The following is a 13,001-nucleotide window of genomic DNA, read 5'->3' on the forward strand; positions in this document are numbered from 1 at the left end:
GCTCATATTCATTAGGATTATATCAAATTAGAATTTTGAGTAAAATTCAGTGCTATCTCTCTGTACTATTGTGCAGTTCAGTCTGTTCTGGTGACATCATTAAGAGTTTTGAAGGGAAGAGTCTGCCAGGTTTCTGTTCTGCTAAGACCATTCTGGGAATGAATTAAATAATTTGGAAAACATCAGCAATAGCTGTCTGACTATTTGTGTGCTTAGAAATTCTATACTGAAATCCAGCCTCTTCAAATAAATATGGACCCATGGGATTTGTTCATTGATTCCCTTTTATTGTTATTTTTGTAAAAATTAAATGGTATCACCATGATTTAATTTGGGTTTTTTTTTTAAATTATATACTTTTTTGGGTTATTTGGTTTTTAAAGTCCTCCTTCACTGGAAAAGGCACCTGGTTCCCCAAATTCAAGTCAAATAGAATTGACACCTCAGAGAAAAAAAAAGACAGAAATCCACAAAACGACAGTAAGCTAAAATGGAATGTAATTTCAGCATGACAATTTTATACAGCAAACCCAGGCTTTGAGGTGATGGTACTCAACAGGAAATAATCATGATAATCAAGTAAAACATTGGTGCATCTACCAGAATCATGGTATGTATATCTTTATTACAGTTTTCAGAATACATGGATTAACAATGGCCAGGCTGTGATTTCATCAAATTCCTATTTTAAACATTACATACAAACACAGAGCTGTTTAAAAAATAGAAATGCATGAGTTTTGTCACCTTTTTATTTTTTTTAATCTTTTTTTTGTTTCGTTTTTTTTTTTTGGCATCAGGAGTCCTATGACTTCCAAAAGGGAAATCAAATGGTGCATGGTAGCAGATTGACTGAAGTGTGATAGGTTATTGTTCACATTCTGTGGCATATGTATCACCTCAAACAGTGCTAAAAGCACTCCAAGGACAAATCCTTCTCCTTTCCCCCTCTCCCCATGACACCAGTGGGTGCTTGCAGGACTGCAGGGTGCACAGGCTCACACAACTCCCTCCCTGGAGCACCAAAGCAGCACTGGGAGACCTGCAGACACCTGAAGCTGGGGCATTTGGCTGCATCTGCTTGGATTAATCTCTTTCTTTTTTTTTTTTTTAAGTTATTTTTTATTTACATTTCGTGTGCATGCGCGGGCGTGTGCGGAGACACCGCAGGGGAAGAGGTTTCTCACAAGACTTATTTCAAAATGAGTTTAAACTTGCAAATACAGTATGGCACATCAGAGGTGGGCTGGACACTGCTCAGCACTTGTCCTGCCCGACCTTGCAGCACTTGGAAGGCAAACAGCAAAGTAGAACTCAGCCAAGCCTTTGCTGAATGGAAAAAAAGCAATTTACACACACAGGGAAGTTTGCTCCCACAGAACTATTACCTGTTTGAAATATTCACCAGCTAGATCATTCTCAGGGTAGGAAGGGCTGAAGTCACCCATCAAAGCAGGGTTTGCCTGAGGGATGTGAAAGCTGAAGGCTGCAAAGTTTCCTTAACAAAAGCTATAGGAGGATTTCCAGAGCCAAACCTAAAACTCAGCCAGATTCTCAGAGTTTGGTGTGTTGTGGGATGAATTTAAAGTAGGTTGCTAATGAATTGTGGCTTGGATAGAAACCATGAAAATATTATGGTTTTTTACAGCATTTGTCTGAGGTAGTACATATACCACACACAAAAATGCAAAAATATACAGATATTCATGATTATTTGCATATTACAGAAGGGAACTATGGGAACGCTCTTGTATCTCAATTCTCAAGAAGAACAGATCATTTCAGATCACACTGCTCATATTGACCACAGTCAGCTGAAACCAGAACAAGGGACAATGCTCCTGTTTGCCACTGCCCTCTGAGGCACTGCTCCTGTTCTGGTTGCAGCCAAATAATCAGATTTACACAACTTCATGGGTGTGCTGGGATGGACCCCTCTGGATCCCACACAAGCACGCAGGACAGAGCAGGTTGCACTTGTTCTCTCCGCAATCTGCACGAAACTGGAGCAGGAGGAGCCCAGTGCCTGCCCAGCTCTGAGCTCACAGCCAGGAGCTCAGCACAGGAATATTTGTACACGGCTGAAACCTTTCATTCCCATGACATTCGGAGGTTGGGTTCGATTCATCGCAAAGGTGAAATTATCTTCCTCTTAAATAAACTAAGAAATGTAAACAGTGTAACATCATTAAAAAAAACCAAAAAAACTCTCTCAGAACTTGTAACTGGTAAAATGTGAATGCAAACAGATGCGCTGGTATATTGTTAACGTCATGTCTCAGAGGACAGAGAGTGAAACATAATTAGCAAGAAATTTATGTATGAACCCTCCAGTGATTTTCTTTCTGGGATTACTTTGAATACAAATATAATTTAACTGATATATTTCATTTTTTTTAAAATTAGAAAATAAGGCAAGTGCATTTCTGAAAAAGGTGCTACTCTTCTACACTTCTAGATAAACATGTGACACCTCTGAAAATTAGATCAATAATAAAAACATTAAAAATATCTGCAATTTAATATAGACTGAAAAACTATCAAAAGACAAAGTGACCAGCATCAATTTCAGAAAATATTTTAGACTTCATAAATACGAGCACCCTATATTTACATAAATTATCTCCTAAACTAGTTTTCCTTTGAAAGACACTTTCGTTCTAACAGATATGTCCATTAAATTATATAAATGTTTCAAATATGAAAAAAATAGTATTAAAATAGAAGCATCAGATGATGTTGTTATTTTGGATTTGCCTTTTTTTCCTAGGATTTGGTTCTCGAAAATCTGTAGCCAGCTTTCACAGAGCTTTCAAAAAAAAATATAACCCATGGAAATGAAAAACTTGTGCACTAATAACTACTGCTATCGTATAAAGATTCTGTGGAGAGCTTTTGAGTTTTCACATAGAAAGATTATACCAATACTTGTAAATCCCAGCAAAATGCTAATTTCAAAATCTGAATTCTAAGACACTATTGATTTTTATAGACATTATGAACCTAATCCTTTAAACTGGCTTTGTACATTAAGCACATTTTTGTAAGTGTAAATTTAATAGTTCCATTTCAAGAAGCAGGGCTTCAATACAAGGCTGATGTTGACCCTGCACAAAACAGGATAGAATTCTTTAATTCTTTTTTAGCTCTTACTGATAAACAAGGAAACAAAATCCTGTTGCATGCTTTTTTTTTCTCTCTTTTTTTTTTTTTTTTTCCTGAAGTACCATACAACTCTTCAGTTTGTTCCTAAAGCCCCTAAACAGTTTAGGGAGAGTATTTAGTTGACAGCAAACATTTCACTAGGCTTCAGTGGTATTCCTATGTTTAGAGCTATGGGCAAACCCCCTGTAGTCTTTGAAAAAAAAATAAAAATTACAATTAATACTAGATTGAAAAGGAGCTGTATCTTTTCTTGCAATAATGCAGTTTGTAATTGTGGGAATTTATCCCAAACTAGTCCAATAGTTTTAAGAGGATCTCAGCAGAGAAGCAAAAAGAATCTACTATACAAAGATGCTTGGCTCAAGCAGTAGTGCAAAGATCCACTGCCCCAGGAGCAAAGTCCCTCCAGAGCAAGGAGTTTGTGCACAGAAACCACTGACACCTCACCTTCCAAACAGCCTTTACAGACACTAAAAAACCCCAAGTTCCCCATAACCCCAGGCAATAAAAGCATCCACAATAAAATTTCATCAATCAGTGATAAGCATTAATAATCTGAGAACAAGTGCCAGCTGCTGCAGAGCATCCTGATTCTTTACAAATATCATAGCTCAGCAACTTATGCAGTAGTTCCACTGGAATTCCACTTCAAACCCTCCATCCCCTCCAGGTGAGCAGTGCACCTTCAGGGTGGGGCAGCTGCCCTGGGGACAGAGGGGACAGGGGAGGGAGGATTTGATTTTCCCCAGCAGTGCCAGGACAAACAGTGGCAGCTGCTCACCTGAGGAGCTGCAGTGCAAGGGCCTGGGCACAAAGGGGAGGAGCTTCCCAAAAATCAGCCTTGGCCACTGCTAGGCAGTGCTCCAGGTAGGAAATGCGTTGGTAGCTGCTGAACTCTCAGCACTAAAATCCACCAGTGGAGACCCCCTAGGTATTTTACCTGAGAAACAGAGGAAAAACTCAGAGGCAGTTCTGAAAAACTTCATTGGGTAGCTTGTCTCTAAAAACCTACACACAGGCATTTTAGCATCATCAAAATAGGACAATCACACTTTCCCCCAAATAGCTTTATAAAGAATATATAAGTGCACAATTAGAAAAATCCCTCCTTAGATACAGTTAAAAACATATTCTGCCCTTGATACAATTTTGGAAAAATCCTATGCTGTGTTTTTATTTAATTTTTTTTTCTTTTTAGCAGTGATAAGTAAGTACACCTCATCGTATCACCAGAGGTGTAGATATGTGGTGTATCCCACTGGCAGCTGAATCCACCAGGCTTTACACTGATAAGGTTTTCAGCAACCTGACTGGGGCTATGTGTTGCTTTTTTATGGTTACAAAAAAGATTCTGATAATGTAGACCAGCTCATCTCTGAATTTATTAACATACAATTTTATTATTTTTCCTTTCATGTTCAAATCAGAACTGCAAATGGAATCCACAGCTGTACTCTTTCAACAGAAGTGTATTCTCTTACCCATATAAAACATAACCTAGAAATCCCCAACTCCTTTCATGTGAGTTGCCAGCTTAAACAAAAAGGGGTGAAAAAAAGAAAGAATATAAGAAAATAAGATATATACCCTACTGTTTAACACTGTTTACAGATCTTGGTAGTTGGGGTAATAAGATACAGTATGTGGATTTTTTTTAGCAACTGCTTTAAAATTACATATTCTTACACCATCTCATTTAATCAATACCAGTATTCCTTTATGATCATTGCCAATTTGGATGATAAACTCTTCCCAAAGCACATCCATTTCATTGTAAATAAAACAATTCATTAATTCTTTGGCATCAGAAGAATCATACAGCTGCAATTGCTCCGTTGTGTCGAGAACGAGACCTTTCCAAAGTCACTCGTTTATTATCTGCAACAAAAAGAGAGAAAAAAACAAATCACCACAAGATTTGAAACACGGATAATGCAATGTCAAGAGGTTTTCAAACAGCCCTGAAAATCATTCTGAATGATATGTAAATAAGTAAGTAGGAGACTGGATCAGAGAAGTTTCACACTGCAGCTGCCAGACTGAGTTCAAGAGTTCTGCAATCAGCAATAAATTACTTTCTTGATCAGAGAAGCTGGGTGATAAAAGCATTGGGAGAATCCTGAAACACGGTCCCCTTGGAAACAGCACATAATAAATACAATTCTGGGTAAAAATCTTTCAAATTTTATAAATAATTTATGCAGAGAATCTCTGGAAAAATGCATTTCAAGTTTCATGAGAACGCACTGACCAGTGAAAACCTGCTAGATGCTCCAAGCCTAAAAGCCCAAACACCTCTCACTGTAATTTGGTACAGAGTTAAAAATAGAACAGTTAAATCAGCCACTTCCTAAGCATTTCCTGATTGTGCAACGTGAACAAGTTTCAGTATAAAATATTACCCAGTAATTATTGCAATGAATAATAAATATGTCTCTATCACAGGAAAACAATCACCAAGTACCAGCCACGCTCCTAAATGCCTTTACAATAAAATTTTAAAGCCATGAATACACACATACACACAAAAAGGGGCAGGAGATTAACCCCCACTCAGTGTTCTGCAGGTTTGCAGCTTTATTTTGACAATGAGTTCCTGCCATGCACGTTTTTTTCCTTTTTTTCTTCCTTTTTTTTTTTTTTTTTTTTTTTTTGGTGGCTGCTTCCTTTTGACCTTTTCTACCCTGTCTCATTCAGGTGCTGCTCTGCACCATTTCTGTCCCTACACTGCTGCAGCACCAGGATTTCCCAAAAGAGGGGCTGGGACTTTTACACAGGGCTGGAATATCATAAAGAGGTTGATGCCTTTTGGGGCTACCTAAACACGGAATTAAGGGAATAAAAAGCAGTTCTATTTACTGAAGGGCCTTCAGGTACATTTGGGGCAGATGAAGCCCTCAGGGGCTACACCCAAAAATGGATGATGGGTCACGGGTTGGCACATTTTGATAAGTTTGGTTCATTTGCATACTGGGGGTTAATGTTCCAATTACAGCTTCAGCTAATGAAGTCATTGACCCCAAGTTTGCTCCCCCAAACTCACTGTTGTTCCCATCTCAGGCCTGAGGCAGTGAGGTGTCCTTGGTTCCCAGCCTGCAGAGGAATTGTTGTGTCTGCCCAGCATGGGAGAGCAGCAGCTCCCACTGTACATGGAGTTCAGAGTTACACTAAAGAACTGCAGGATTACAAATACATAAAAATATAAAAAAATCAAATCCTAAGGCATCAAAGTCACTTCAGCAAAGCACCTGCCAGGCACACTGCAGGCACTCAGCTCTTCCCAAAGGCTCAGCTCCCTCTGCCTGCCCAGCCTGTGCCCCTGGCAGTGCCACGCAGAGGGCTGGGCACAGAGCTGGGTCCCCAGCACCCCTGGGGGCACACACACGGTGTGTGAGCTGGGTTTGGGTGAAACTGAGCGCCAGGGGAAAGGAAAGGCTGGAGCAGGGATCCACTGGGATCCAGCAGGGGCTGTGAGCACCTGCAGGGATGGTGCCAAGGGGCCACAGCCAGGCTCTGCCCAGGGGTGTCCAGCCAGGCACAACACAGGGCACAGGTGACCAGCAGGACACTCCTCCTGACATGGCACAGACCAGCAGGACACTCCTGACAGGGCACAAGTGACCAGCAGCAAACTCCTCCTGACAGGGCACTGACCAGCAGGGAACTCCTGACAGGGCACAAGTGACCAGCAGGACACTCCTGACAGGGCACAAGTGACCAGCAGCAAACTCCTCCTGACGGGGCACTGACCAGCAGCAAACTCCTCCTGGCTCTGAAGGGCACTGGGCCCTGCCCCAGGACGGGCTGTAGCTCCATCCTCAGATATTCCATCCATTCCCAGGAGCCAGGCTGGGCACAGGGTGGCCAAGGTGACCTCCAGAGCCCCCTACAAGCCCAGGCCCTGCTCTAACCCAGCAGAGCCAGAACGGCAAGCAATTAAAGGAGACAAAGAAGTCATCTCTGTGATCTGTTCCTGGACAGAGGCTGCAAAATCAGCCTCCCCTTCCCTGCTCGTGCAAGTGTCTGCAGTGCTGTGGGGAATTAACGGCTCCTTTAGCAAGATTATTAGTTCTTTTTATAGTTCTGCCTTGCCTCCTTTTCCTAATGAACGTAGCCATGCATAAAGTATTCAAATTACCCTAAGTCAATCTGTTTTGCACGGGAATAAATCTCTGTGCTGGTTGCAGTGTCACTAAGAGCTGGCAATTAGAGCACAGAGGAAGGGAAGTCATCAACTCCGATGTGCTGCTGCTCCTCCAAGAGCAAAGGCTGCACTGATACTGCTCTCAGTGGCCTCAACACACCAGCCTCAACTCCACAGGTTAAAAACAGATTAAGAGTGTACTAGAACTGTTGATTTTGATTTTTTTTTTTTTTTTCAGATTTTTCTCCCTTCATCATGCAATTGCAAAGCTGGGCTGGGACTTCAGGCAAACATAAAACCACAAAACAAAATCGTAAAAAAAAAAATATAATTTCCTTCTTCAGGTAATAAGAAAGTATTTTCTTAATACATTACGTGTTAAGTTAAAGCAAAGGGTTTCATATGGTTTCATATCCTGATGCCTTGTGAAACTGGGTTGGGCTGGCATTTCAGTTACTTGAGCAAGAATTTTGAAAAATCATTAAATTTCTATCACTTTCAACATGCACATTCAGTTATCTCCAACATCTCTATTTACCTTTTTAGTGTAACAGACTGTATTGAATACAACACAAAGCAAGCCTGGCTCATAAACATGACTGACTATTCTGGCATAAAATCGACTATAACATCAATAAATGGTAAAACTCTTTCCTTTTGTAAGGGGGGGGATGGAGAGGGAAAATAAGAGTAAGTTAAAAGTAGCTGAAGTGAAATAAGAAATCATTGCCCAAAGGCTCAGGTGTATTTTGAAAACACGCAAACATGACTAGAAACCATGATCGTAGGTTCTGTGGGTACCAGCCAGGCCTTCTGGGTAACCCCACACGGGGAGAATTGGATTTCTCACTTTAATCTTAGAAGTCCATTTCTTTTAAAAGCAGGGCACACCCACTCTGCTCCCATTACAGACATTATAATCTGTCTCAGAAGTGAACACACGACCTTCGAAGTGGCCTCTCAATCTGCTGAAAGGATCTTAGAGCAGTGAAAGGTAGAACAGTGAAGGATTGAAATGGGAAACAAAGCAGATTTTTATATCACAAAATAATCGCCATCTCTTAGCTGGCTGGATCAAATGAAAATGAAGTCAATATAAAATTAAATGCTGAGGAATCAAATCAGCAGTTCCTTTTTAGTACACATAACCCTGGAATGCAATGGTGACCCTGCGAAAAACAAATGGACTTTGTTATAGAAACAATTCCTTGCTCAAGTCTTCTTGCACTCAGCATAGCACCAAGATGGGAATAAACCCTGCAAAATCTGTTTTTCCTTTCCTTAATGCCCCTTCATTAGCTCTGTTATTAAAAGAGAAGTCTCAATAGCTGCCACAGATTTATTAACTCAGCAGCTTGTTATCAACACAGAACTCGGTTATATGAGGAGAAAAATAAATGGTACTTTGCACAACTGCAGTGCTAAGATTAAGTGACTTTTTCATTTCATTTTCTCCTTATCCACTCTTCCAGGTAGTAACTTTATGCACTCCTAATTACAAACCCTATTTTTTATGAGCAATCAATGCTTGTATTAATAGAGATGTTGTGCAGTCCAGTGGACTGGTCATGACACTGAGATATCTGATAATGGAAAGACGGAGTCTATAAAACCATACCTCAAAGGTACCTGATTGGAATTTGCATCATTCTGCAACAAGGAAAAAAAAGCTCTCTTCTATCATTATCTCTCAGCCCTGATATTAAAATTATAAATGTGTTACAAACTGCTACCCTGGGCTTGGTACCTTGTTTGACTCCTTTTTCCCCTCCTAAATCACCTCCCCAAGGTGGAAGAATTGACCTTTCCACAGCTGACAACAATAATAAAAACTGTTCCATGCTCAGAGAAAGGAGGTCCTGGTTTGACTTGCCTTGAAAATGATCACAGCAAGAAGGTACAACTCTCAGCAGTTAATAAAATATTTAAAATTTCATCTTTTTGAAATAGTTTTGACTATGCAAAAGAGACAGAACTGCGTGCTGAAAGGGAATTTGTATGGCCCGTGCCGTTGGGAATCAATGAAAGCCTTTACATCAAACATTCAGTTCTTCATTCATGTAAAATCTTGTTCACTAGGAAATCCTACTGAAACACATCTTGTTTTCATGAGCAACCAAAGGAAAAATACTCCTGCAGTCCCAAGCACTGCAGCAGCGAAACAGGGAAAACAGCAAGACAATTTCCTACAGGTGGGGAATGATGAAAAAATGAGGAAAGGACTCATTTGAGTAGGTTTTAAATGGATAAAGTGCCACAGCAGATGGATTCCAAGGATCAAACACCTCATCTGTAATAACTGGCATTTCCTCTATAGGAAAAGGTGAAAACCTGAACTTTGTTTTACAAGTATCACTTCTTTCTCATCAGGATAACGAAATATTTTCCAGTGTCACTGATTAAAATTGTGACAAGTTAAGTCAAATTCAATTCACTTGAACCTTACTAGCCTCCAGTTTTCTCCTGGAGCTACCCACACACAGAGAAAACTGAGGCCAAATCATTATTTCCTGTAACAGCACATTACCAACTGCTTCAAGAAACAACCCAAGTAAAAAAAAAATAAAATTAATACTATTAATAACATTTTTAGTTTTAATTTTATTATTGTTGTTTTTATTTTATTATTCTTATTTCCCTTTATGGACTGCAGGCACCAACATCACCTTTAGCATCCCACAATGAAAGGTACATTTTTTTTTTTGGAAAATGGAATTGGTAGAACCTCAGGCAGGAGCAGAATTGACCCAGAGTAAACCAGCAGGGAACTCCATCCCCACCCAGCACCTCTTTAGCAGCTGAACACTGCCTGTGGTACTGCCTGGCCTGTCCCTCTGACATTATTGCAGATCCCAGCTGAGAAAAAGGCCAGGAAAGGAAATTAAGAGCATCAAAACTGCTGTTGCTGTCTGGAGCAAAACCCTTTTTGAGAGAAAATGGCTCTCCTAACCTCAATTCTGTTAAGATTCAGTCCATCTCTGTGAGATTTGATTTCAAATTGATCTTTCAGAATGTATGGCCTATAGAGAAAAAAAATAGCAATAAGGTAAAAATCAGTTATGGGAGAAATACAGCCAAAATAACACTGCAGAAAGGGGGCTGAAATAGCTCTTTTCAAAAGATCCTTATTGCCAGCAGATGAAACAAGCAAATAAAACTCTTTTCTAGCTGGGTTAAGGGACACTGTACAGTTAATGTGTTTTCAGTTAATCATAAGTATTTAAACCACTCTTATTTTAACCTAAACATGCCTGGCAAAATCTGACCTTGGCCCTTTATACCATCACAGCAGGGCATCTGACGTTCACTGGGATTTGATATTTCTGTAACCAAAAATGAGAACAAACCAAGTGATCCAACATCCCTGTTCTCAGCTTTTTGGGGTTTTTTTGCTAAACAGAATCTCAAATTCTTGACAATCAAAGTTAAATGCCAGCTAAAAAGGTTATTTTAGCATCAGTTTCAAAGAAAACATTGAGATTTCAAGCAAACCCTGGAGCTGTAAGGTCAAATTCTATAAATCCTGGTTTATTTTGGTGTAGGTCAAGACTTTCATGTGAAAGCTGAGTGATAACCTGGGTTTATAAATGTTATGATCGAGAAACAGAGACTTACCCTTAGGCCAAAAAGAAAGCAAAATGTTTTCGGTGTTTGCTTTTTTGTTGTTGTTTTTTTTTTTTTCTTTTTTAAGCCTCCAAATCAAGATAGCACAGCTGAACACATTAATTATAAAGACATCATTTGTTAAAAATGTGTTCCTGGTTACTGGGATATTTACAAATCCATTGATCTGTGAGGCGTTGAGGGGGAAGAAAAGGTTTAAGAAGAAATAAGGAGGAAGAAAAAGCACTAAGGAGAGCAGCAGCACTTAAAAGGATGTCTCTGAAGGCTGAATGGTTCCTCCTCAGGAAAAAAGCAGAAACACATCTCCTGAGTTATCTGCAGGAGTCAGGAGTGTCGTGTTCTGTTCAGAAATACTGCCTTCAAAGCTGTGAAGTCATTTAGGTAACACACAGCACCTTCATTTGAAGGTTTCCAGACGATTCCGTGTGAACAATTTCTCATGGAGAGGATATGTGCCTGTTTGGATCCTCTTTAACTTGCTAAATAAATTTGTTAATACCCAGCAGCACTGTGGCAAGGAAGCAGGTCTAAAATAGAGAGAGTTAAAGAATTTAAGCCCTGCCACAAAAGAGTTTTACTCAGATTAGAAGGGAACAAAGCCACGTCTAATCTCTGCGCTGCCACTCAGACCCAGCTTGCTGGGCACTGTTAATTGTAGCCTTTGAGTCCAAGGAAAATGCAGAACATCAGTAGAAAACCCATTTATTTGTGTCCTGTGTGTTAGACACAAAAATGCTTTAAAAGGGAATAATGTGGGAAGTTTTAATGCTAAATGGCATGTGTGATGACATTTACCAGCTCAGCTCAATCCAGCTGTGACCACGGCCAATCCAGCGTGGCAGCACAATGAAAGTCACACTGCTGCAGCCCAGAGTGAGGATATTGGCCATCTGTATCATAATTCCAATAAAGAAATAAATACTTACCCTATTTAGAGCCGAAGTTCAGTATTTGTAGGATGACAAATGGATTTGTAAACCCTATTTTCAAGTAATCAGTTTAAAGGAAATTTCACTATTGCTTACTCCGGGCCTTAAGATTTCCAAACCACCCAAAAAACAAAGAAAGAACTGGCCCAGTAAGATAAGATTCCTTAAACCTTTAAATGATCTGTTTAATATTTTAATTTGCCTTTGCTTTCTTTGTTAATAGCACCACTTGGGATGTGCAGTGAAAGCTCTTCCACAAGAGTTGCACTGGAAAAGCCTTAGCAGGAGACAACACATGCCTGCCTCAGGGGTTACAAGACAAATCAATCTATTTTTCTCCTTTCCTCCAAGGGTAATTGGCCTTTAAAATTACAGAGAAAAATAGGCCTTCGTGTCAGCACAATGCAGGCACATATACAGCCATTTTCCATTTCTTTTTCAGCTGGAATTCTCAGCTGAGAGGTAAACTTATAAAGGTGGGAAAATAAAAAGAAGATGAAGAGGAACGATTGCATCAGTTCAAATCCCCTCCAATAACAAGCAGCACTGTGACCAGCATTTGAGGCTGGAATTTACTGAAACCTGCTATGAATAGCTGTCATTTTCCTAGGCAGTATTTTTTTATTCTTGATTGTGATAAAATTTTCTCGAATTTTTGTGACAGCCTGTACCACTGGCATTCATGGAGATTTATCACAGAATTTAGTCAGACTGAGGAGTTATAATTATTGCTTCATTTCCCATAAAATCTCACAAAGTAATACTTATTTTTACCTCATTCTTCTGAAATTGCCTTTTTCAAGGAGCAATCATGGCTGTGAATATCCCCAGAATCCTTCTGCTGTGCTGTACACATAATCACCTGCAGACTCAGTTTCAGCCTTTGAATACTGGTAAATAGTATACAGGGCATTTAAATTGGCTAATAAATTGTTTGATAGCAGAGAAACTCAGATTATAGTCTTCTTACTTTTCTGATTGCTATTAAATCTGCTTGGCAATACATTAATCACATTCTACGTTTAATAAGAGACTGTCACGTGAAAATATTTCCCTGTGCATAAAGATGAGCAATCAGCTAAGCTACAGCTGATACATAAAAACAAGAACAAAGTTGGAAAAAGTCAAAACAACTTAGT

The 13,001-nt window shown here is 39.7% G+C and overlaps 1 protein-coding gene across 4 annotated transcripts in view; it reads right to left on the bottom strand.

Moving 5' to 3' along the window:
- Window positions 1-266: 266 nt before the first annotated feature.
- Window positions 267-13,001, bottom strand: part of DIAPH2 (diaphanous related formin 2) — a 168,468-nt gene continuing 155,733 nt past the window's right edge. For 3 of the 4 annotated variants that reach the window (XM_030967681.1, XM_030967680.1, XM_030967682.1), the window contains exon 27: window positions 4,979-5,043. In XM_030967681.1, coding sequence (XP_030823541.1) covers window positions 4,979-5,043 — 65 coding nt within the window. Of the gene's footprint in view, window positions 5,044-13,001 lie in introns of all 4 variants that reach the window. The other variant, XM_030967679.1, reaches the window with a different exon arrangement.

The sequence above is a fragment of the Camarhynchus parvulus genome, chromosome 4A (assembly GCF_901933205.1).
Source record: "Camarhynchus parvulus chromosome 4A, STF_HiC, whole genome shotgun sequence".
Classification (NCBI taxonomy): Eukaryota; Metazoa; Chordata; class Aves; order Passeriformes; family Thraupidae; genus Camarhynchus; species Camarhynchus parvulus.